Below are 24,543 nucleotides of genomic sequence, written 5' to 3' on the forward strand. Positions count from 1 at the left end.
GTCATAAAAACTGTGCTCTGATTGGTTGACTGCAAGATTTCACGTGATCAGAAGGCGGGAATTCCCCGTCACAGTTTCGGCGTAGACCGCATTTTGTGACGATTTTGAAGCAGTTTTGTAGCGACCTTCGTAACATTTTTTATTTTTGAAAATTGAACAAGCATTTTCTGATGGCAGTATTCAGTTGTTGTTTTTTCTACTCATCGCCCAGCGCGAATTTAGAACCACCGCGGATTTTCCATTTGCCCGAAACCGCGGATTTTAGGCCCCGCGGATCTAAGTAGACTTACAGTACATAATATAACAGTTACCCAAGCACCTGGACAGATTTGTACAAATAATTCAGTTTTCTTGAGTAACTGTTACATTGCATATCCGAATTCTTGCAGAACTACATTTGTACATGTACTAGAAGCATTCAGTCGATAGCACACAATTATATATACATTTGCACATCCATTCATCATACTTTTAGTTTCTTTCTTTCCATTATCAAGTACTATACATTCAGTAGAAGATAAAACAGAATAAGCCATATATGTACAACAACTCATGTTAAGGAGAAATTTGTACGACCAAGGAAGTTAGAACACAGTGGTATGGCTGGGTGTCTCAGCAGCGACACCAAGCTGACTCCTGCAGAACTGCAGGTTAGCAAGTGGTAACTGTTGTACAACCCCACCTATACCATTCTTGCCTTTCAACATCAGGGAGTAGCCTTTGTTGCCTGGGTACAAGTTCACCACCAGACAGGTCAACTTCTCCTTGGTCACCAGCTTGTCTAAGAGATGGACACTGCTTCTTAACTTCTGAAACAAGGAAAAAGAAAGAAACCAAGTCAAAAGAAGCAAGCGAGGCTCTCTTTTACAAAATGAAATTTAAAGGTAAGACGGGCAACAGAAGATTGAGAATGAAGCTTGACACTTTTTCGCTAGCTAGTGCAATGCACCTTAAAGTTTGCTATGGCTCATGTATTTGGCCAAGCACACCGGGTCACCCCTACTCTTTTCAAGAAGTGTGTTGGGTTTCTTTTACATGCGGAGGTTTGACGCTTGAAGCATATGCCTGAAGATCCCTCATACATACACTGGGCCGCCGGCTTTACGTCACCATCCAAAATGACGAATGCAGTGTCTAACAACAGTTGAGGCCGACCTAGGATCGAGTTCTGACCCACAGAATTTGATCCAGATTGCCAAGCAGCAGGGTTGTGTTACTGCTTGCGCCAGGGGGACATGCACAATATGCTAAATAATCTTGATACATTGGTTTGAAACAAATCGTTCCTCACATTATAAGCACTATTCACAGTAGAACTTGTACAAAGATTCTGAAAACACAGCAGACTTTTTGTTAAGGTTCTACTTTCAGGTTTTACCCTTTTCAATTTTCTACTTACCTTATTATCTGGTTCCTTTTCACTTTCATCTACAAAGAGGTCGTTCAACTTGTGGTTCAACGATTTCCTGTAAAACATGTAATGAGTACACTGGTTAAAGCAAATGCTAGGACTAAAAAAAATACTTTTGAAACAAACATTGTACATGGGATGTAGAGTCTATTCCAAGTCATCGTGAGGGTTGTTATTGTCATGATTTAGAAATATTTTCAATCTATTGTAATTATTTGTGTGAGATATTTGGTAATTTTGAAATATTTTGAATGTGATTTCAACTTTAGAAGTATTTCCCCAGTTTTCTAAAACTTAAAAAATATTCATGATGTGGAATATGATATTTACAATAGTTTCTAAATAGCCATCTATTTACCATTTTCAACCATTTCTTGTCATTTTTTACCATTATTTGTAACATCTTTATAAATGGGTCAGGGGGCTGAAAAGAAATTAATTCACTTTGATGGTGAATTGATGGTAATTCAGATTGATGGTGAATTGATATTTAATTTGCTCCAATGATACATTAACCTTCAGCCCGCTAATGCAGCTATCTTAATTTTGGAACCAAATTTGTATTGGACCATATGGGGTAATGGGCAGCAGGGAGAAGGTTAAAGACCATTGCAAAACAAAGAAACCATGCATAAGTCAGTTAACGAAGGAAAAGCTGAGCTTATGATGATTACATTTCATTGTCTCACGTTAATCAAATACAGTTAAGATTCCAACAAGTTTATACTGGTAGCCTGGGTATCATCCTCCATAGTAATTGCTTGCTAAGTGGTTAGCAAGGGAAAAAATCAAGCCAGCGAAACAATTGAGCTAGCGGTTACTACGGAGGATGATACTCAGGCTAATATACTGGTAGATTATAATATAAATGTTATAATCAACCTTCTCCCAGGTAGGGACTCATCCAACAACACAGGCCAGCTTACAGTGAAAGAGGATGATCATGAGTGAGATTTGAATATGAGTGGTATCTATTGCATCTTACCATTTAGAAGGACCTGAAGGATGTCTTCTTTTTGGAGGTCTCTGTCTGGCTGCCTGAAGAACATACTGAAAAGGAAAATAAACAGCCATTTTGAAAAACTTTTTTTCTGTGATATAATTGCTATGTTGTTATACATGTAGCATCATGTGTGTTTGTACACATGTACCTGTGTGTGTGTGTGTGTCTGTACTTGTGCTTTTCACACACACACACACACACACACACACACACACACACACACACACACACACACACACACACACACACACACATACATACACATTTATTTATTCGGCTTTCCAGATTAAAAACAAATCTGTGAGGAGCCGGCAACAGAAACCTGGTTTCTCTACAGGGCCGGCTCCTCAACAAATATACAATAAAACTACAACACAATAAAATACAAAACAATGCAAAAAAATTAACAAGAGAAAAACAAGAGGTATGATTTTAGGTTGCCAGGCAGTTATTACATCTACCGATAGAAGACCAGGTGCATATGTTGTCAGTTGAATATATGGAGTTTACCTGTGATATATAATAAGTAGCTAGTAATTTCACATAACAGGTACACACACGGGTACTCTCACCTCTCAAATAGAAGTACCCCCTGGAATAGAAGTACCCCCCGGACAAATTTTCAAAATGTAATATAAGTACCCCCTGGAATAAAAGTACCCCCCGGAAAATTTCAAAAATCGACAGTCGAGGCTAGGTAAACTGTGTCCATACATGTACAACTGTCACAGTGTCAGAGGGAAATAAGATAATAAGCAGGTAGGTAACTTATATCTAGTCAATTATGCCATACCTATTAAGTACATAGATATTGAACAGAACAACTGTCCATAGCTTGTTCAAATCATGATGATCTTCCTCGCCTCTTCGTAAAATATAATAGTAATATTGAAAAATTGGGCATAGGTTCCCCGCTATGACCCCTAACCGGGGGTCACGGTGCTTTCAAATTCAACAAGTGAAAATGTACAAGTCATGATACATGCTTTTTCTACTTGGAACTTGAAGCAAGTGATCAAAGAAAATTGTTATATCATTTTATTATGACTGACAATCAGTGACATATAACAAAAATCAGCAGAGTACTTAAGTTAAATGTACCTGATCATATTTTCTAAAGACATCAACCACAAAAAAACACAAATATGAACACAGTCCTTCCACAAAAGAAACATGTCTATAAAGTTTTGCTCCATAGCGTCGAAAACAAAGTGAGACGCTCGGATTTCGAGTTCCCGCGGTAAATCCCACAATATTGAACAGAGATCGACTGTAAAAGTAGCTCAACGTCACAGACCGCACATACTAAGAAGTTACCCATTACGTGTTGACACTAGAAACCCGCGATGAACCGCCAAAATTGGGAAAATCTTACGATTATTTTAAAAAATGAACCCTCTGAAAGTAAGTATGGCGCTGTGTGTCTATCGTTGCCCAAAATATATAATTCCCATGCGTTTACGGTATCATTTTAAAGATCGGTATCCGCACTACGCAATAGGCTGCTAGTTTTACTGTCGCCATGCCTGAGAGTGGCGGCCATGTTTCGCGATCTCGCGCTGTTGTTTACCGAATCAAATCGGACATATTTCTGCCGTTTTACAGATTTTGTGGCCTCAAAACCCATATCACAAGGGAAGTTAAGTTATGATTGTTGTTTTAACGTGTTACATGTCTTCTGCGAACAAATAATTCTTCCGCCGCGCTGCCGATACTACGGATATAGTGGTCAGGAAATTATTATTCCCCGTGCAGGCGTGCACTCTACTGCACACGTTTTTGATCAGCGTGCTTTGGTTTACGATGTAAACAGAGACTATCAAAGTTATTTGTATGAAAATTGTATTTTAAAATGTCAATGTCGCGTCTTATTTTCCGGTTTACTTTGTAGCGTCATAGCGGACCGGGTCATAGCGATATCGACCGATATGTTACGAGTGCCGCCAGGATACTTTTCACAAGGCCGTCAAAGCGGCGAGAAAATCAACGCCGGTAGGCCGAAAAATAGCGAATTACGAGCAAAAATACCGGGGAAATATGGGCAGAAAAACCTTAACTTACGATTTTAGAGGGATTCCTGGTTTGCAAAGTCTCAATTTTTCAAAAAATAATAAACGTACCGTCTAGAATAAGAACGTACCGGGTGGAACTATAGGCGAAAAAAATAAACGTACCGGTACGTTTATTTGAGAGGTGAGAGTACACTGTCACAGGTACAAATTTACACTGACACAATATAAAATGGACATAATACATGTACCTAGCCTGGATACCAGACCTTTCGCACGATGCGATGCGATAACCCCTTTTGGGTGGGGAAGGCCTAGTAGGGATAGAGTTGGCACCCGGGCGCTCTTGGCAGCCGAACTCAATTGCTATCGCGAGAGGTAATTAGGGGGCCGTGTGCTAACTGTGGCGGCGGCGCAAGTTGCTTCCCCGGCCGAAGGATTAGCGCCAGGAGCGCGGTGGTCTGGCACCCAGGTTACCTTCACTTTACTTCATATTCAGAAAAAGAACTGTAGGCAACTCACCTCTGCCCTATCTATAAAGTACTCTATGGCCTTCATTTGCATCTGTAACACAGAAATAAATAAAAAAATAACTTATGAAGATAATGAACAGGGGAAAACCACACTGATGAGTGATCATTACATGTATGTCATCTTCATGACACAACTATAAACCATATTGAGCTATAAACTAATTACTGAACAAACTTGTTGCCTATCTTGAAAATATATAGTACATGTGAAGACAATAAGTATTTTGGACAGTGTAAAATCAAAGAAAAACTTCTCCTTTTGATTTGAACACTGGTAGAACAACAAGTCAGATCTAAGAAGTACAGCATAATATTTATTTGCTAATCAACAAATCTGGGATACACTAGTACTCTTTATTAATTGTATATGGATGGCTAACGTTCACAAATAGACAGTTGCAGATGGATGAAGTATCAAGGTATGAGTCTGACAGCACTCAATTCAAACTAAAGTAAAGCAATCCAAAATAGTCAAAGCAGTCAGTTTATAGAAATAAACTTAATACTTTATGCCATGTCCATAGATGCAAATATATACATAGTGGCTTGAATAATAAAGATCTTACTTGTACCAAGATCATAGTCAACATCGTAATTTTTAAGGTAAAGAAAAGAAAAATCTATTATTTCCAAAATAATTTCCATGTGTAACGTTAGTTTTGTAAATTATGTTACAAACAACTTCGATGACCTATTTAGGTTTCAAGTTCAAAGCTCATAAAAAATACAGTCAAATCAAAACATATAACCGTTACCTTTTATTAAGAGTGTCGAAGATTCTATAACTACCATAAATAGACATAATTTGATCAAGTAAAAAACAACAACAAAATGTGATCAAACAAATATCGTCTGATCTGTGTTGATCGGGTGGGCTATTGAGCCGGAAAAACAGATTAGATGACAATCTGACAAGCAAAAACCGTCAAATATCGATTCAAACATAAAACCACCTTAATATTCGTTACTGTTGACATGATAGAACCGAATCATACCTTTTTCTTGACGATTTTTGAAGTAAAATTGACAAAAACACCTTTCTTAGCATCTGTGGGCAGCCATCTTGAAACAAGACCCAATAACAATACTAGATACTGTATCCTTTTTGTCAGAACGATAACATAGATAGAAAGGTTTTCATTAAAAAAGTTTTTATTACTGTATGAAACAATATGAAGTTACTTTTAGGAATTATGTAGTCTAAAAATAATTTTAGAATCGGTAGTATTTTATACCAACATGTATCATTATGTATTGAATTTAGTTGGGCTATGGGGTCTTGACTAGCCTAGGGCGGCGTAATGCACTGTGGGAAAAGCGCGGAACATTTCAAACTTTGTTTCATTTATGGCCCTTTTCATTTATAAACACGATGCCTATGGCATAGTAATCTCCATGCCTATGGTGTATGGTTATTAGATTGGATGATTGACAGGTGAAGCAAACAGCAAATTGTGAAGCTTTCAATAAGATTATATTAAACATATTAGATGAATCAAATATTATACAAATGCAACCTCTATTTTCTAAGTCTTGATTTTTTTTACAGTGAAAGAATATTGCATTGTAATTTCTTCAATACGCAAACGTTAACGTTACATGTCTTCTTGCAATGGTAAGGTAACGGAATTATTCTGTATACTGTTACATTGTATATCGAAATAATTTGGGACTCTAGTAACTCTAACGTTAACATGCTTAATCAGCGTAATGTTACAAGAATAAGATTGATGAAAAAATTATGCAAACGTTCTCAAAATGGATGATCATGCCCAGTAGTTCTGTGCTCAGCGGAGCTTGGGTAGCGAACGGAAAGCTAATAACTAAATAAGGCTGGACTCCAGGCTACTTCCTTGGTGCTTCTTTGGATTTTCTGTTCTGTTAACTCATTTGTTGCTGAAGAATTTGGATTTCCACCCGCCCCTCCCTTTCTTTTCTTTCCCCGTCTCCTTTGTAAATGTCAACGTTTGACAGCAAAAAGTAACTTTCACTTTGCATGCTCGCAAACCCTCTGTCGATTTTAGCTGGTACTTCAATAGCCGCCCCATGGACAAGATTACCATGTGAAGACACAGACAAGTTGGAGACATTCATTTTCACACCTAATTAATCTGAAAATAGTAATTTACCTGTCACCTGTGATAGCTTACCTGTCTGGGAATGTAAAACGATTACGTAACCACCAATCATGATGCAATGCAGTGAAAGCTTGAAATGTTAATTCAATTAACATATTTTAACACACTAAAATGAATACGGAAATTTCGGCACATGGTTTTACCCAATAATTGAGTTCTTTTATTGTTTTTTATTGTCAGAGAATGAAATCTAATACCACAAAGTGTTTGAAATTGATGAGAAATGGTTTAGTGACGTCACTGGTCAACACACGCACATGTGGAGTGGAGAGAAAATGGCGTCGCGCGCGGCGCCAGTGGTGTAAAGTTATTTATCTCAGACCTCAAACTCTTACGTCCCTACACAGTATGTGAACGTCTTTCACCGTCATTTGAATTCGTTTTAGATTAGTGAAAGTTCTTACTTTGTTTTTGGTTGAAGCCATGTCTGTGGTTCGGGGCAGGAAGTCGCCGAAGGCCGAGTCCCTTCAAGCCATGGACGAGCATCTCTCCTCCCTCGGCTTGGTACGGAAACCCATCGCGAAGGACGGTTCCTGTCTTTTCCGTGCTGTCGCCGAGCAAGTAAGCATTTACCCAAGCCTTCACTGATATTTATTTTATCTATAGATTAAGGGTAATTAGCCATAGCAGTTTGAGAGGCGTAAACAATGTGGTTATGTTGTTTTTCACCTCGGAAAGTGTCACGAGTTTGGCTTTGTTTTTAGGTGTTCCATTGCCAAGCGCGCCATCTTGAAGTTCGGGAGGCATGTATACGCTACATGGACAGAAACAGGGACATATTTGAAGCGGTAAGTGTTTAAAATTATCTTCCAAAACGTTCTCCTCGTGTGTCAAGACATTGTTTGTTTACAAAATGCCGTTTGTTTGTTTGTGGAATGTACGTAGGTTTCGACTTCGAGGGTTTGCTTGTAAATTTTGCAAGAAGGAGGCGTGACCCTTCTTTGAGTTTGCACTGTTCTTTAATATGTTTTGTGCTGGACATTACAGTTTGTTCCCGGACCGTTTGACCATCACCTGTGGGCACTAGGGAACCCTAAGGTCAGTTCTCAGCTGAGTTTTGTGTTGTTGAGGGTTGAGTGTCGGTTTCGCTTGCTTGCTGCGTCATGGGTGAACCCTGTACTCGAAACTGACATTCCAGCATGACTAGGCCATATCATATACAGAGGTTAGGGTAGCACGCATCCCATATTATATTAAAAAGAAATTACTGATATTTCAACTTCCTCCAACTGAGTTTATGAATTTTTGATATAACAATGAACTACTTAAACTGTATTATGTATATATGTGGATATTTGGTTTTGTTTTATATATATAATAGAAAATAGTATTCAAAGTTTCCCAGATATAAATACTTTTGAAGTTGTGATGTTGTTGACTGAGTGGTTTTAGTTACTGTAAATCTGATCATAAAATGTTTGCGGTTGTTGCATTTTTCGCGTTTTTCATGGTCACCTCTCTACTAAGAATTCAGGACACCACGAATATGTGTTTCCTATGTATTTACTTGCTCTGCTAATGCTATAGAATTTTTCAACACTGCTAAAATAGATGAATTTACGGTATGCAGTGAAGGAGACAATGGTTACACCTGTGCTCTATTGTTTTGAAAATGCATGAATGGGAGGGATTTGTGTAGGTGCTTCAGGTGTTGCACCTGATTTGAATATTGTCATATACATGTAATTAAGGTAATTCAACATATGTTGTTTGTAATCAAATTACAATTTGAGGCACTGATTTTGAATTAACCAGAAAACAATGTACATGACAATTATGTTACTAATCATTTTAGTACAGTATCTTTGCCCTATTCTGTGTCACTTGATACATTTAACATTGTATTGTCTTTTTAAATCATTTTTATGCAATCATTTTTATGCAGTATTTTCACAAACTCTCAAAATTGGTATACTGATACGTTACAAGCATTTCAATGGTACTTTTTGGTAGACTATCGAGTCAATATTTGTCTCACAAAAAAGAAATGACAAACTTCATGAAATTCTTCTGCCACCCGTGAAGTACCTGGCGCATATAAAATGTTATCTATTTGTTGATGTTGAAACTATCACACAACCTTATTTGCAGCCTATCACACAATATTTATTAGGGCAAGGGGATGGAGTCTGCAAATTTATAATATTATAATATTGATAGTCTGGATCTAGAGAGAACATGTGGAAAATTAGCCATTGTCTAAAGGGTGATCTGTTATATCTGTATAGCTGGTATAACCACCCTTCGGGGTAACACACCAGCTTTGCAGGCGCGTGGAATAATGGCATCCATTTTTATGACATCTTCAAAATATGTGATTCAAAACATGTTCCATGGCACTGTCATATTTACAATTTAGAATACAATGTATTTTCTGATTATGTGCCAGATGAATTGTATTGTGCTGTGAATAGGGTTAGTACCCCCTACTGGATACTACTACAATAGCTTTAGGGTATGTACATATTGTAGTGCTCTATGTTTCCTAATTGGGTGGCAACATATGCTGAGATGTGCTAACGGGTCATCTTTATATTCAGTGTTATTCATAAGTTCTGTGGTTATTTTTATCCCTGGCAGGTGTGAGGCATTGTTATGGAAATCACTGTTAGGGCCTCTTTACACCTACGACATTTTAGAGTCGTGCGATCATCGTCGTGGGCGACGTCGCCGGCGACGGTATTTTTTGGCCGTCTAAAGACGATCAAAACAATCGTACGACGGCAATAAACGGGAAATCCTCGAAATGTCGTGCGACCACCTCGGACCCAGTCGCACGACGTTCAGCGGGGGGGCCTGTGGCTGTGTTTTTCTCGTCTAAAGAAGATCGTCGCCGGCGACGGAAGTGGGTGATATGCTAATAAGCCTACAGCGTGCTGTTTCCTGTCCGGGAAGGAAAGTTTCTATCGTTTTCTTTGTAAATATGCATGCAGTTAGCAATGGAAACATATTTTTCTCATCCGAAACCGGTTATTCCGGCGCGACGCCCTGCTACCAGTGGCTACTTCTCTAGTATGCCCCTATTCCTCGATCCCCGGGACATCCCCGGCGGCGGCCACGAACTCGGGTTAAATCCCGTCCGTCTCTGTACCAGCCTCAATCTCTTTCTTTGTTGAGCACCGTTCTCAACGTCTCATCTGCAGGGCAACAGTTGTTGCAAAGTCAGTAAAAGCTTCATCTTTTGACGAAAACAAGCGGTTCCCCCGCCATCTTGAATTTGAGCGCAAGAGTTTACTTCGGAGTCACACGCGCACATCAATGGAATTCTGCGCCGCGGGGGTCCCATGATATTTCCTGACCGTGTGTCTAAAGAAAACCGTCGCCTACGACGATGATCGTACGACCTTATAACATTGTAGTCTAAAGTGCGCCTAAGTCTTTGCAGCTGGGGGTCAGCAGTATGTGACTCCTGAAGCCCAGAGCTGCCAAATTACATTTCAGAGGAAAGTTTTCTAAATCTGAGGGGAGCTACATTTCTGGAAAGCTTTTCTGCAATTTGAATGGTTTTAGTGCTTTAGAATTATTAGTAAGTTAGCACAATAAATAGATTACTGGTAGTAGTATTCCTTGCTTAAATTTCCAAAGAAAATGAATGAACAGTTACTGAGTCTTGATTATATGGAAGGTTGACATGGTTTCCACACACATGCATTTCTAATTCCAATACCAAGTAGATTCCAAGGTATACAAAAGTTGATTTTAATGCCCTGTCCTCGATGCAAATGGCCTATTCCAGAGAGGTCCAAATTATAGAGGAAAGAGTAGAAATGCAGTAGGCAAGTACAGTAGATTCAATTTATTTTTGCAGGGGTAGAAGTTACTAGCAGGGTTTTCGTGGTGGTTTGCGCTCACGGTTGAAACAGTTCCGTAGTAGAGAAGCAATGTAATGGAAACTTCAACGCATATTCGCTGTGTCGAGGGGTCACCACAAAAACTGCGAAAAGATAACCACCGTTGATATTTCAGGATTTATGGTATAGAGGGAAAGCAAAAGGGAGAAGAAATATAGCAGAAATGTTAGTCACAAACTGAAATGCAAAATATGTAGCATCCTAGATTATAGATTGGGTAAGTCCATAATGCTATTTGCTTACCAGGATGTTGAAGTATGTGGTAATGACTCCAGATATGGAAAGTGCATGAACTTCCTTGTTACTTCAACTCTCACCTAGATAGAGATCACCAACCGAATACAAAACGAACTGCGACCCTTATGTGCATATTGGGATTCTGAACCCCGAATTTCATGACCCCAAAGTGAGAACGGTAACCTGGACTACACTGCTACTTTTCAGCGTGCTGTTTTTCGTGTCATTTCTATGATTGCAATGATAACGTGGCATACATTCCCTTTAGTGTGCTAATAGGGGTTACAAGCAGGTCAGAGGAGCTGCTGACACGTTCAGTCATTCGTGTAACATCATAACAACCACACAGGTCCTGCCTAAGCCTTTAAGCAGTTATTATGGTATCATAGGCTATTTTAGCTATGCATAAATACATAAATATTATCACTTATGACACAGGCTTTAAAGTATAAGTTGAACAGGGTAAGAAGAATTTGAAGTGATTGTGTGGCTTTGTAGGTGAACCTACATTGTACTAGTAAATTAACTATCATGGTACAGGTGGCTTTGGTCAGCAATGATTATGAGGTTGAAGGCAATGTTACCATGCAACTGTGATAGGGAAGAGTTTCTTAGACAATTTAAGATTGACCGATACAATCACAATGTATACCAAGGTTACATTTGTAAGCTATAGTCTTGCACACAAGTTTTTTTGCGTATGTATTTCTTATGAGAAAAACTTTATAAGTATTCCCTATACAGGGCTTGAAGTACTGGGTATTTTTAACTGTTTGTTTTGCATAATCGGTAAACCACCTTTAGGCATATTACACACCAGTTTTGTACAGTAGGTATATAGCTGCGTAAGACTGGACTCACTGTAAGGTTTTATCCACTCAAACCGGGGTAGACCCCTGCTTTTTTATCAGTGTGGTGGGTTCTTTGAAATGTGCTCGAGGAGAGGTGTGGCTCTCCTCAAACACTGGGCCTCCGGCTTTCCGTCCCATCCGAGAGGATGTCCCTAACCAGAGCTAGGTACTCATTTTCACCTCAGTCCAGTGTGGGAATAAGTGTAGATTGCCTTACCCGAGGGCACAGCATTTGGGCCTAGTAGCGATTTAAACCCAGAACCTTATAATTAAGATGCTAAGCTAACAACCCCAAGAGACCGCTTTGCCACCAAGTGTGTTGGTTTCTTCAATGTGCTGTGACTCCCCTATATACAGAACCCAAGGCTTAACATCCCATCTGAAATACTACATCCCTAGTCCCTTCATTTTCAAATAAGTGCCAGTATGTTCTGTATGGGAATGAAAAATTTCCAAAGGTCACGGATCATCACACCCTCGGTAGATCTGGATGAAGAAACAATTTCTATGTAAACTGGGTCAGAGCTTCGGGGGATTGAAGCCATCTTTATGCCTTCTAAGGGCTGGTAAATCAGGGATGTAGGTTGTCAGGGCAATGTTATTGCTTTTTCCAGTAGGCGGTAAGTGTCGAGGGACAGTTTGACGGGTTTATAACTGTCTCCAAGTGTTGGCAGACTCCCAGTGCAATCTCTAGTGTCACCCCATCCAGAGCATTGGCCCTGAAAATGGAGACTTACCGACGTCTGTGATATAAGATTGTGACATTGGCGTGTCTAGACATCCCATTTGTTTTACGGACAGTTTTCTAGGTCTCCTTTATCATCTTGATACCCAGTACAATGCCTGAAGATTGGCAAAGAATACTGTAAACGCAGAAATGTTCATGGTGGTTTTATGTTCATGGTTTTCGTGGCGACTGTTTCACCGCGAACTTAAAGCCAACGCAAACATTTTTGTCCAATACTGTCGCAGTATGTGACTTCTACAGGCTACAGCACTGCCGCGAACCCCATGAACACACCATTTTTGCCTAAGAAATAAAAACCACGCAAACTTAAATGCATTTACAGTAGTTTTCTAGGTCTCTTTTATCATTTTGTTACCTAGTACAATGCTTGAAGATTGGCAAAGAATAGTTTTCCTGGTCCCTTTTATCATTTTGATATCCAGTACATTGCTTGGAGATTGGCAAGGAATAGTTTGTAGGTCTCTTTTATCATCATGACACCCAGACTCAGTGCAGTGCTTGAAGATTGGCAAGCTTACAAAGTGGGATAAAGTACAAAGCAATGCTGCAGTCAGCATAAGCTAGTTATTGTCAAGCTCTTGATACCCAGTACAATTGTTGAAGATCATAAATGGCAAAGAATAGTTTTCTAGGTCTCTTTTATCATCTTGATACCCAGTGCAATTGCTTGAAGATTGGCAAGCTTAGGATGAAGTACAAAGCAATACTGCGCAGTCAGCATAACCTAGTTATTCTCAAGCTACAATCTGACTGTTTAGATCTATACCTTTTTGCGCTCCTTGCTGACAGATATAGTGAAGACATACCGAGATATCCAGTACATTATTGCTAGAAGATTGGCAGACTTAGGATAAAATACAAAGCTTTCTAGGATAAAGTACATAAAGCAATACTGCAGTCAGCATAACCTATTAGTAGTTATTCTCAAGCTACAATCTGACGGTTTAGATCTATATACCTTTTCAAACTCCTTGCTGATAGATATAAGGTACACTTACACAAAGCAATTCATCTTCAAAACTGGGAAAGTACAAATCAATGTATCAAGTACCGGCACATTTATATCAGACAGTACCAGAATGAAAGATGAAATGAAAGATGCCATACCTCTGTGGAAGTTTCTGTGAGTTTCTGCAAAATTTGTTTTATTCATTATTGTGAAATTCTCGGTGGTTCTGTCTAATAGTATCTCATAAGGAGACAGATACTTGCATATGGCAGGAAATTGAAGACAGGAAATGAGATGACCTTGTATATCATAATTCTTGGACCTTTGACCTAACTTCTTCCTGTCAGTGTCCCTCCTATGTCTAGCAAATTTGGACCCAGACCAAGCCAGCCTACCCATCCTGCCAGTCTCCGGTTTCCTGCCTTACATCAAACCACTCTGCAATATTCATATAACTACGGACAGATGCCATGACAGACAAACAGCCCACCGCAAACAATACCTCAGTTTTCAGATAATAATCAACAGTGATCCACTTGGAAAGGTCTTCAGGCTCTTCCCCATTCATTTTGCCTATAACATAAAGTACCCACTTATTATATAATAATTATTAGATTCTGTTGGCATTGCAAAGATGACAGTATAGCAAGACGGTTGTCAAACATTGTACAAAGCAAACAGTGTATCTGTCTCATAGTCATAAGTGTGAGCTGTAACAGATATCTTTGAAAATAACCCTTATTTGAAGAGAGTGCTTTCATACTAATAACTATGATTTGGAAGGGTCAGCATTGTATTGAGATAATAACCAATTTTTGATAATTTGCCGACCTAACCCTGTATGATCTATGATGCTTAAATCACTATTGAATTGTTGACCTTAAAACCGTGCTAAGTGTGTAACACAGAGGATTATGCAGTTAATCAACCATGCCTTTAGTGGCCTCAGTGCAGTCGGTTTCAATTATCCTAAAACCTCTAGATCTTGTCTACTTTGTCCCCGATTTGAATGTCTTATTTTCTGGTAGGGTAGTTTTCTGAGGCGCTGTGTTGGCGTTAAAGTTGCTAGTGGGGTGTTTGGCCCAGAACCCAGAGGTCCTGGGTGTGAATCATCTGACATGTCACCGATGCCGTGGAAAATGGCTGAGTGGCTAGGCTCTAGATTTAGAGGTTAAAGGCAACCAAAGCAATATCAGGGCCTGACAATTGGATTTTGAGAGTCGATTTGTTTAGTCATTATTTTCTATACATGATTAGTTCAAACAACACTGCTACAATGTAACAGTAAAGCGACATCCATGATGCAAAAATATGACGTCGGTGTGATGTGAGAACTCACTGAAATCATCGCGGTTTTTTTGTAGGCTTTCGAAACTAAGGGGATCATTGTAAGGCTCGTTTTTCCGCAGTTTTGAAATGCTCAAAGTGTGAAGTTATTACTCAGATGTGCTAAACAATTTTAGACTTGGTCTAGTAAGTTAATGTCACTACCATAAAGATTTCAGCATTTTTTTTAATTTCCCATTTTTGGGCCCTAATATTGCTACGGTTGCCTTTAAGGGTTCGATTCTTGGCTAGAAATTGTGTCCTTGGAAAGGCACTTCATACAGCTTTCCTCGCTCCACCCAGGTGTAAAAATGGGTACCTGACTTCAGTTTGGGAGGCAAAAGACGGTGGAAGGAGAGGCTTGGGCTCCACCATGCAATACCGTGCCCTAGACATGTAACTTGGATAACAACCCACACCTACGGCCTTAAAAAAGGCAATGGGACAACTTTTTTCAGCTTTGTGAAGCACAGTATGGAGAGAGCTTGGTTGGTATCTGTAGATAGGATTGTAATGATTGGGTGGAGATGTTTAGGTTGCATGTCACACACGAGCCAATCAATACGTCCGTGTCACCGGGAGCAATCAGCGTGGTAAGTAGTAAAGCGCAGGGGAGCGAGGTGTCTCGTGTCTGACCCATCGATTTTTCCCGCAGATAGAGCGCCGTCGCAGAACGTATTATGACTGTGCATACGTAGGATAAGCCCAGCTGGTGAACTGCTTAATTTTTTAATCTTTATCAAGACAATTGTCAGTAGCAACCTAGTCAACTGTCAACAATAACTAGACAGCTTTTAACCCTTAACCAGCATGCTACAGCAGTTGAAATTTGTGTTACTGTAAATGCAGAAATGTTTGTGGGGATTTAATTTTGTAGTAGAAAGAAAATGGAGTGTTCATGGTGGTTTTAAATTTACGTTTGAAACAATTACAGTAGCGCCACAGTCACAAGGACATAATGGAAACACTTTTTGCGGTGGTTTTATTCGATATAATGATCAAACAAAAATATTCATTCATTCATTCATTCATTCATTCATTCAAGTTTGTGGTAAAGAGTTCAGCGCAAAAACTGCGAACATAAAACCGCCGCAAACATTTCTGCATTTACAGTTTCAGGCACGCACAGGAGTTGTTGTCTTGTAGAGTTGCAATAGAATCCATTACGGTTCCTGTTGCATTTTTGGTCAATGTTGCACCAGTATTTTTTATGACATATTTGGATTTTGGAAACTATAGATAAGATATCATCCTCATAGAGTCGTATCCGCAAACTTGACCTTATACCATATGTTCTTATCAACGTACTCTCAGATAGAGGTCTCGGCGCTTCGTTGGCTGGTTTTTCACGAGCCTTTATCAGACAGACAGTCTGCTTCTTTACTAGGTGATAACTATATATTTACACGGTACAGTGTGCATCATAAAAGCATACTGTGATAACCGAAAATGTGAGTTGTGTAGGACATGGTAGAAAAATCAGACAAAATGTCAATTGGATAGTTACCTGTTATAAGCTATTAAAAGTATAATTATACAAGGCACAAAATACACATTTGTGCAATGTGCATCTTAATGTGCATCATAAAAGCATACTGTACATAATTTATGTGATAACATAAAATGTGAGTTGTATATAGAACATGGAAGAAAAATCAGACAAAATGTGAACTGGGTACAGTTAAGTTTGTTTGTAATGCAAAACATAAAATGCACAATTTTGTATCATGTACAGTACTTCTGTAAGAAAAATTAATTTAGTTCCTTGAAAAAAAAAGAGAAAACTGCCTGCTTGGGGCTGTGTTCTAAGTCACCACTGAGGCAAACTTTAACATGCTTGAGCTTTAGCCAACATCCCAGCTTTAGTTAGTATACCCCTGGTGATTTCCCTCTGGATTCCTCTTTGTTGAAGTACTCAGTATTCTAACAAAGCAACTGAATGAGATTGTCCTGTAGCACTGTCATTTGTAGCCAAATTTGCCATTTTCAAACAGAAGATTTAGTTTGTCAGGTCGAGGTTGAAATGGAAGATGTAAGTCATTTATTTCTGAACTGATGAGTCACCAGTCCATATAATATCATTACTATCATAATCATATAATCTTTGCCAAAGGGCTTATTGTTTATTGTTTATTGTTAAAATGACATCCATTAGTGAATTACACGGATGCAATTCACTACTCTTCCTGGAGTCATATACATGATAACATCATAACATAAACATAACATTGGTACACATACACATAACATTACATAGTATATACATATTTACACAATTTCAATTTTCTACCAGTTCAGCATGTTTGAGTCTGTTTTTAGTCTGTTTTTGATGAGTCGTTTGAAGGAGGATGGAACAGATGATCTGATGTGTTGTGGAAGAGTGTTGTAGGATTTTGCACGGTACAGGAAGGAAATAATCTAAACAGGGGAATAGGGGCGGTATGCCCCCTTGCCCCCACCATGCAGCCCCTTACCCTGGGGAGCAGATCCTCTGACAAGCATAAAATTCTGATTAACCAGGGATTCGTGATTCCTTTTTAGCAACAATGTGATATAACTTATAAGATGTAAAGAGCTTCGATCAAAAGTTTCTCTCCTTTGAAAGAAACGATCAGAAACTTATTGAAGAAGTTGATACAGATTACGCCATCTGTCAGAAGAGAAACAAACATCCCTAGTGACCCATTTTTCCGGTGACGTTATGGGATTTACTTTACTGTTGGATCGATAATTGTGGCAGATATTGCAACAATACAGGGATTACTGTACATTTTATGTAGTGAAGCCCTGTATGTAAGTCTATCAATCATTTTAGTTCATAGCTGTTGCAGCTCATACTTTTTAGAATTTTACACCAACGATATCACTTTTCATTGTAGACCCTATGATCAGAGTTTTTCTAGGAAAAAATTGCAAGGGGGATTATTGCGAGGGAGCAGAGGGACCAAGACTTTAAGTGAAGGGGTGGTATGGAATTTTAAGTTGAAATAGGGCATTTTAAGGCTTCCTGAGGGGCAAGTACTGTCAGACAGGTCACAGTTGAAAAATTTTATGCTTGGCAGAGGATCTGCTCCCCTGGGTACAGGGGGTGCAGCGCCCTTGTTTCCCTCTTTAGATTAAGCCCTACACATGATACAGTACTTTACCTTGGGAACTGTGCATATTACCACCATATACCAGATAGAAAAAAACAGTGATTTCAATTTAAAAGACTGTGTCCGTAGATTTATGTTTAACTCTCCATGTTCCACAATATATATGGAGCTGGTTGTGTCTTAGTGTACATTTTGTATGCTAATGTGATGTATATGGATCAGCCAATTTGATTCAAGGATTGTATGAAATGCGCTTTTCAACCCTTCCTTGTTGCTTCCAGGTTTTAAAAAGTTAGGTTTTGTTTCTCAAAATCTTCATAGTCATAGCCTCCTTAAATAGGCCATTCCTGCATTGTGTTTTAGGAAGAGAATAAAAGTTCTCCAGTGCCTATGCTTCCCCAAGGAACTTGCTGAACAAGCCCTTGAATACAGAATGTATTTAACTCAACACAACCTTCCTGTTGAAACACAGTCATGACAAAAGCCCAGAGGCCAGCCTATTTACAGGAGAGAATGTTTGTTCTCTAGACTAACTTCCCGGGGCAGGGAAAGGTCAGCTACTTTCTTGCGGAAGAAATTCTTCTCTGGTGCGTTTCCGGGAGAAAATGGGATTAGCGCCCACCGCTCGGGGTTATCATTACACGAACATGAATCACCCACTTTGGGTGTCCGTAGAAAGAGTTTATCAATGCCGCCCTGGAGCCGAATGCGATACGTTACCTATGGCTATCCTATATCTATAACCACTTAGTGGTATTTTACATCATTAAGCAATAAGTCATTTAACAATTATCTCTTTTTGATTCGAACTAGGCTAGAAACTTCAAAGTCTGTCATAATTCTTAAGTTTATGTTTTTGCTACCTTCCCTTTAGTTACAGGACTTGGTATTGTCTATACGTCTTGCTCTGCATAGAGCACTTGAGGCGATTTGATTATTGAAATTTGGTGAGAAAATTTATTGGAATGTCTTTGATACAGAAGGAAGAGCTTACCAAAGAGCTCAAGAGAGCGAGGATGGGGTGTGTAAGGAATAGTAATGATAAGGAAATATTCTTTGATGACATTGTCTTGATGTAAAATGAGGGTACAATAAATTGAGACTTGTGATGATATGAGTCACTGATTTTTTAAAGCTGACTGTCCAGAAAATGTAACTTTTGTAAGTGAACAGGTAATGAGATGTGATGCATTCAAGAAAATGGTTAGCCTGAATTCAATCAAGCCTCCTGTGACCGCTCGCCGCCCTGTAACCGCCTCAACCCAAGAGTTAGCGGCCCTAGCCATCAAGCTCTTGGGTTGTGAGGCGGTTACAGGGCGGCGAGCGGTCACAGGAGGCTTGATTGAATTCAGGCTAAGATGATTGATGCTACGTAAAGATGAGAGAAAAAATTGTTTGAATTATCTAGGTTTTCACAAAGCAACCACTTAGCAAATGCACAAGTTCCCATGCCAAAAATCAATTGGAAGAATTACACTCACTTCAAGTCACTCCCTCACACTCACTATCCAGTTTAACGTCTTCTGTACCCCATTATCTGGGGTTTGGACATGCTTGCACATGTGTGTGGGAGCTTTACCTCAACTGAGGTGAAGCTTGATGTTTTTTTCAATCAGCTACTAGTAGGCAATTCAGCGACTTTTCTATATGGCTCCAATTTTCAGCCAAGCACCCTATGTACTCTTCTGTGCGTAACTGTAAGGTTCTGAAGACTTTATGCACAGAGATTTAACGTAACGCTTGAGGCTAATGCCTGTAGCTCCCCTAACGGGAGAATGCTGGCTTTACATGTAATTCTCCATTAGAAAGGACGAATTAGCCAGGCACTTTGACTGAGTCGGAGGTGTTGCCAAATGATCAACGACGCAATTAAACCCAAGTTTCTACCGCGCTGTACTTTCCCCATGTGTGCAGTTTTTTACCTTGAACTTGGCTTTTCAATGCGCTACTTTATATTCCACACTGAGCTCTGGAATGTTTAGTTATGCAGCCTTTTATTTCTGCAATTTGGTCCAATTCCCTCGTCCCCTAGCCCGTCCATATTTTCTAGCAGGTGAAGGCCCTCAGAGTTACCCCTTGCTGTACTTGGTTTTGACCTGGTTTGCCCCCCTTGTGTGGAATGAATGCACTTGCACTTGCCTTGAACTTTGGGGCGGACAACTTGGAAAATGTATTCAAGTTTCTCTGAGAATAAAGAGGTTAGATGCTATGTAGAGGTACTAGAAATATGAATTTCCAGCCACTTGCTTGGAAAATGAGTAAAAATAGGCATTGTTACGATTTGGACGATCCTAATACTTAATAGAATGATTTAGAAGTGAGGCTACGAACCTTGCAGCTACATATATGTACTGTGAAGACTTTAATTTGTTGCAGTTTGCTGGAATTACTGTATAACTAGTACTACTGTCTACATTGACATGTTGAAGAAGCCTTAAAGTTTGTCCCAATATTGTGCATGTTGCAATACAGTGTTGCTTGATAGCAAGTGTGTTACCTCAACAGCTAATCATTGTAACAATTTGTATAGATTATATTTTTCTTTAGACATCAACAGACCCAAATGAAATGACATTTTGTAGACATCCTTTTAACTATATCCTTGTAGATTTACCTCATAACCAATATGAATTTGCCCTTTGCTACAACATTAACAGTATGCTAGCCCTTATTATATTGATAATTAGGATGTTAAGTTTTATTCTATACATCTTATGTTTAGTAGTTGTTGTCATACATTTTACTGTGTACAGTTGTCGTGCAAATAAAGTTCTGTTCTGATTAATCGAGGAATCTAACGTTAACAGTGATTTTGATATTTGAACTTACTAATAGGTAATACAGGTATACTCTCATAGTTCAAAAAACTGATTGAAGGTAACATGTACAGCACTTGATTCTACACATCTTGTCAACCCTAATGGATATTGATTGCTTTCATCGCTGCAAAATGCAGTTCCTTGTAACATCATGCATATTTGAGATCTCCATTTAGAACATATATCAATAGCGGTATATTTGCTGATTGCTATACTGATTAAGTGGATTTGTCAGGTATCGTTTTTTATCTGCGTAGGTGTGAGAAATATCGGTCTCACCCAAGAGCGTTGGTCATCATCCTTGCGACAATTTAGATGTCCAGATCACAAGGTATTGATGGATGGCGGCATCATGGATATCTTTATTTCATTATTTGCATGGTTGGGAACTGATAAGGTTGTATATGAAGCTTGCACAGTTGGACCTCGGCATTGATTGAAGCATTGGGAACCTGTTCTCATGATCAGCTTCTAAGGGAATGTGATGTCATTGCTATCACATTACAAGAAATCAAAGATCTCATAGAGTCATACCTCAGTGTGAAATATTTTTTGAAGTTTTTACTGCCAAAGCCTGAGCTGTATTATGTATTATAAGACAGTATAACAGTTAACGTTGATGATCAACAAGTCCGAAGCTACCTTGGTGTCCCAAATTGAGGTCATTGAATTTGCCTGGCAGACTGGCTATCTATGGACTATGCTACACTACGTTCAGGAAGGGGGTGTCAGCCTGTGATTCTGCAGTTCCTGAAAATACTGCTAGGGGGCACAAGATAGCCATCATTATGTCTCTCTGGGACCTAAAAGAAATACCCAAATACAAAAATTCGCAGAATTCCTGGTATCTCCATCTAGATCTTTTCCTAAATGATGTAAAATTAATGTAATCTCATTTTTGTTTGGACCTGTATCATAGACTGTTGTTCAAATTCAAGCAAGGTGATTTTTTTGAATGATGTTCTTTTTTTTATGTGCCAAACTTTTGACCTCTTTCTCGCTGAATAATTGTATTTTTTTTTACTTTCATTGTGTTTGAAGCCCACATAGCATTTATAACTATAGGGCATGCTGACGGAATTTGAAGCTTTTATGAATGCCTGAAATATTAATAAACTGACTATAAACCACAGGAGTACCCGTTACAAAGGACAACAATAAGTAATACCTCCCACAGGACCATATTCTTTGGATGAGTGTATTGATTATGTGGTTGAAGGCTGTGGTTGCGATGCCTTCACAGTCACACAGGGCTCAACAGTTGTCCGAGCCTTGACTTATGCGCTCAGAATAGGAGGTGACTGCCCGAGATTGATCGCGAGGCAACGCTACAGATCAATTACCCACAGGGAGAGGGTCTCCGCTGTAGGACTTATCTCTCCTTCCAAGCGAAATGTGTGGCTCTCTGGTGACGATAAGACAGCTAGCTTAGTAGATCTGGAATCTCTGCCAGTGGGAGGTAATGGCTGTAGTTTGTCAAAGTTTGGGGGCTATGCACTCGTCCCAATCAGCCCACAGCTGGCCATGTAGGTACTTCTTCACTGTCAGGAAAGTTACTTCAACACATCCGTCATGTAGCCACCATTTGTACGCTGATAATAAAGCAGGAGCAAGCCTAGGAGAGACTAGCATCTATGATATAATCGTTATGGAGGTGAAAAATGATGCCCTTTTACATGTAGTTTCTGTCTTTGTAATAACGGTTATTGCCTGTAGCATGGAGATTGATTATTGGGTTCTTAACTGTATTTTCCTTTGGTGCTGAAGGAATAATGTGTTCGTATAATATGCTATATGTTTATGAATGATGCCTGTTGGTGGAAAGCCTAACACATGATTTATGACTGATGGAAGTGAAAGATACAATAAGGGCTTTTAAAAGTTGCATCAAGTTTCTACATTCTTTGTCATGTTAATTTGAGTGTGTGAGAGTGAGTGAGTGAGAGTGAGTGAGTGAGTGAGTGAGTGTGCAAGCAACTTAGTAAACTGTCTTGTGGTAGAATGATATACAATATGTAAAGTCTCAGAAGCAAAAACCCAATGATTGAAGACAATGGCTGCTTTTACCACCACCTTTTTGGAAGGAGACTCCTATAGGCCACTTATCCTCACACGCAGCCCCAAGTCGACTCCGAAAACTTGTGTGTACATCGGGCCAATGACTGTGTGTGACACATGGGTATTCTAATTTCATATACTTTTACAAAATATAATATTAATGTAATAAGTCTAAAAGTTATTGGGTTTGACAGATAGTTAGAAGGTGTACATAGTTTTTCTAGGTCATCCAAAAGTAACTACTTAAAATCTAACTACTTATGACAAAGTAAATATACTGCGAAAAATCCTATGCATGTAGCTCAACAGTATGAATACATAGACTTAGACTCTAGCTGCGGGTGGTGCACAATAGGAAGATTACAAAGGATGAAAAGGTTAATTACTTTGTGAGCCAAACTTCATTTATAATCTACCCTTCTGGCTATTTGCCTTTGTAGGGGATTTGTTTAAGATCCAGCAACGTCTCCTGGGACTTAACAGCAGGTGTTCGAAGGCCTCAACCTAAATCTAGTTAGCATTTGGACCAATCAGAGCTGACTGACCTACATATTCAAGACACCTTTAACATACAACACAAATTCATGTGTCTGGTGAAGTTTGATGTATCGCATACTCTGATTGGTCAGGGTCATGGGCAAGGACCAGTCATTGCTCTTCTTTTATGGCTCTGTGGTAGAATCAAGAAAAATAATCCGTCAAAAACTGTTGCGGTAGATACAGCTAAAAACTTAGTAATTTAAGCAAAGTATATAGCTCTACTGCAAAGCTACATGTACACTGTAGCTCTACAGCAAAGCTATTCTGTTGTTCTACAGCAAAGCTACACTGTATAGCTCTACACTACCTGTAAACATCAAAGCTATACTGTAGCTCTACACTACACCAAAGCTACACTGTAGCTCTACACTTCTGTAAACAGCAAAGCTACACTGTAGCTCTTCACTACACCAAAGCTACTCTGTAACTCTACACTATCTGTAAACATCAAAGCTACACTGTAACTCTACACTACACCAAAGCTACACTGTAGCTCTACACTACCTGTAAACATCAAAGCTACACTGTAACTCTACACTACACCAAAGCTACACTGTAGCTCTACACTACTGTAAACAGCAAAGCTACACCTGGTACTGTAGCTCTACACTACACCAAAGCTACACTGTAGCTCTACACTACCTGTAAACATCAAAGCTATACTGTAAATCTACACTATACCAAAGCTACACTGTAGCTCTACACTACCTGTAAACAGCAAAGCTACACTGTAACTCTACATTACACCAAAGCTACACTGTAGTTCTACACTACTGTAAACAGCAAAGCTACACCTGGTACTGTAGCTCTACACTACACCAAAGCTACACTGTAGCTCTACACTACCTGTAAACATCAAAGCTATACTGTAAATCTACACTATACCAAAGCTACACTGTAGCTCTACACTACCTGTAAACAGCAAAGCTACACTGTAACTCTACACTACACCAAAGCTACACTGTAGCTCTACAA

At 39.2% G+C, this 24,543-nt stretch overlaps 2 protein-coding genes across 14 annotated transcripts in view; one reads left to right on the forward strand and one right to left on the reverse strand.

Annotated features, from left to right (window-relative positions):
- Positions 1-6,032, reverse strand: part of LOC136436386 (transcription factor SPT20 homolog) — a 112,148-nt gene extending 106,116 nt beyond the window's left edge. The window contains exons 1-5 of the mRNA XM_066430328.1: positions 5,952-6,032; positions 4,946-4,987; positions 2,397-2,461; positions 1,400-1,466; positions 683-809 (exon numbers count right to left, since the gene is read on the reverse strand). Coding sequence (XP_066286425.1) covers positions 683-809; positions 1,400-1,466; positions 2,397-2,461; positions 4,946-4,987 — 301 coding nt within the window. The 5' untranslated portion in view covers positions 5,952-6,032. The remainder of the gene's footprint in view (positions 1-682; positions 810-1,399; positions 1,467-2,396; positions 2,462-4,945; positions 4,988-5,951) is intronic.
- Positions 6,033-7,326: 1,294 nt separating this feature from the next.
- Positions 7,327-24,543, forward strand: part of LOC136436390 (UDP-N-acetylglucosamine transferase subunit ALG13-like) — a 76,808-nt gene continuing 59,591 nt past the window's right edge. For 7 of the 13 annotated variants that reach the window (XM_066430334.1, XM_066430339.1, XM_066430335.1 and 4 more), the window contains exons 1-3: positions 7,328-7,655; positions 7,799-7,882; positions 8,082-8,132. In XM_066430334.1, coding sequence (XP_066286431.1) covers positions 7,518-7,655; positions 7,799-7,882; positions 8,082-8,132 — 273 coding nt within the window. In that variant the 5' untranslated portion in view covers positions 7,328-7,517. Of the gene's footprint in view, positions 7,656-7,798; positions 7,883-8,081; positions 8,133-24,543 lie in introns of all 13 variants that reach the window. The other 6 variants (XM_066430345.1, XM_066430337.1, XM_066430338.1 and 3 more) reach the window with 3 other exon arrangements.

Source organism: Branchiostoma lanceolatum, chromosome 6 (assembly GCF_035083965.1).
Source record: "Branchiostoma lanceolatum isolate klBraLanc5 chromosome 6, klBraLanc5.hap2, whole genome shotgun sequence".
NCBI lineage: Eukaryota > Metazoa > Chordata > Leptocardii > Amphioxiformes > Branchiostomatidae > Branchiostoma > Branchiostoma lanceolatum.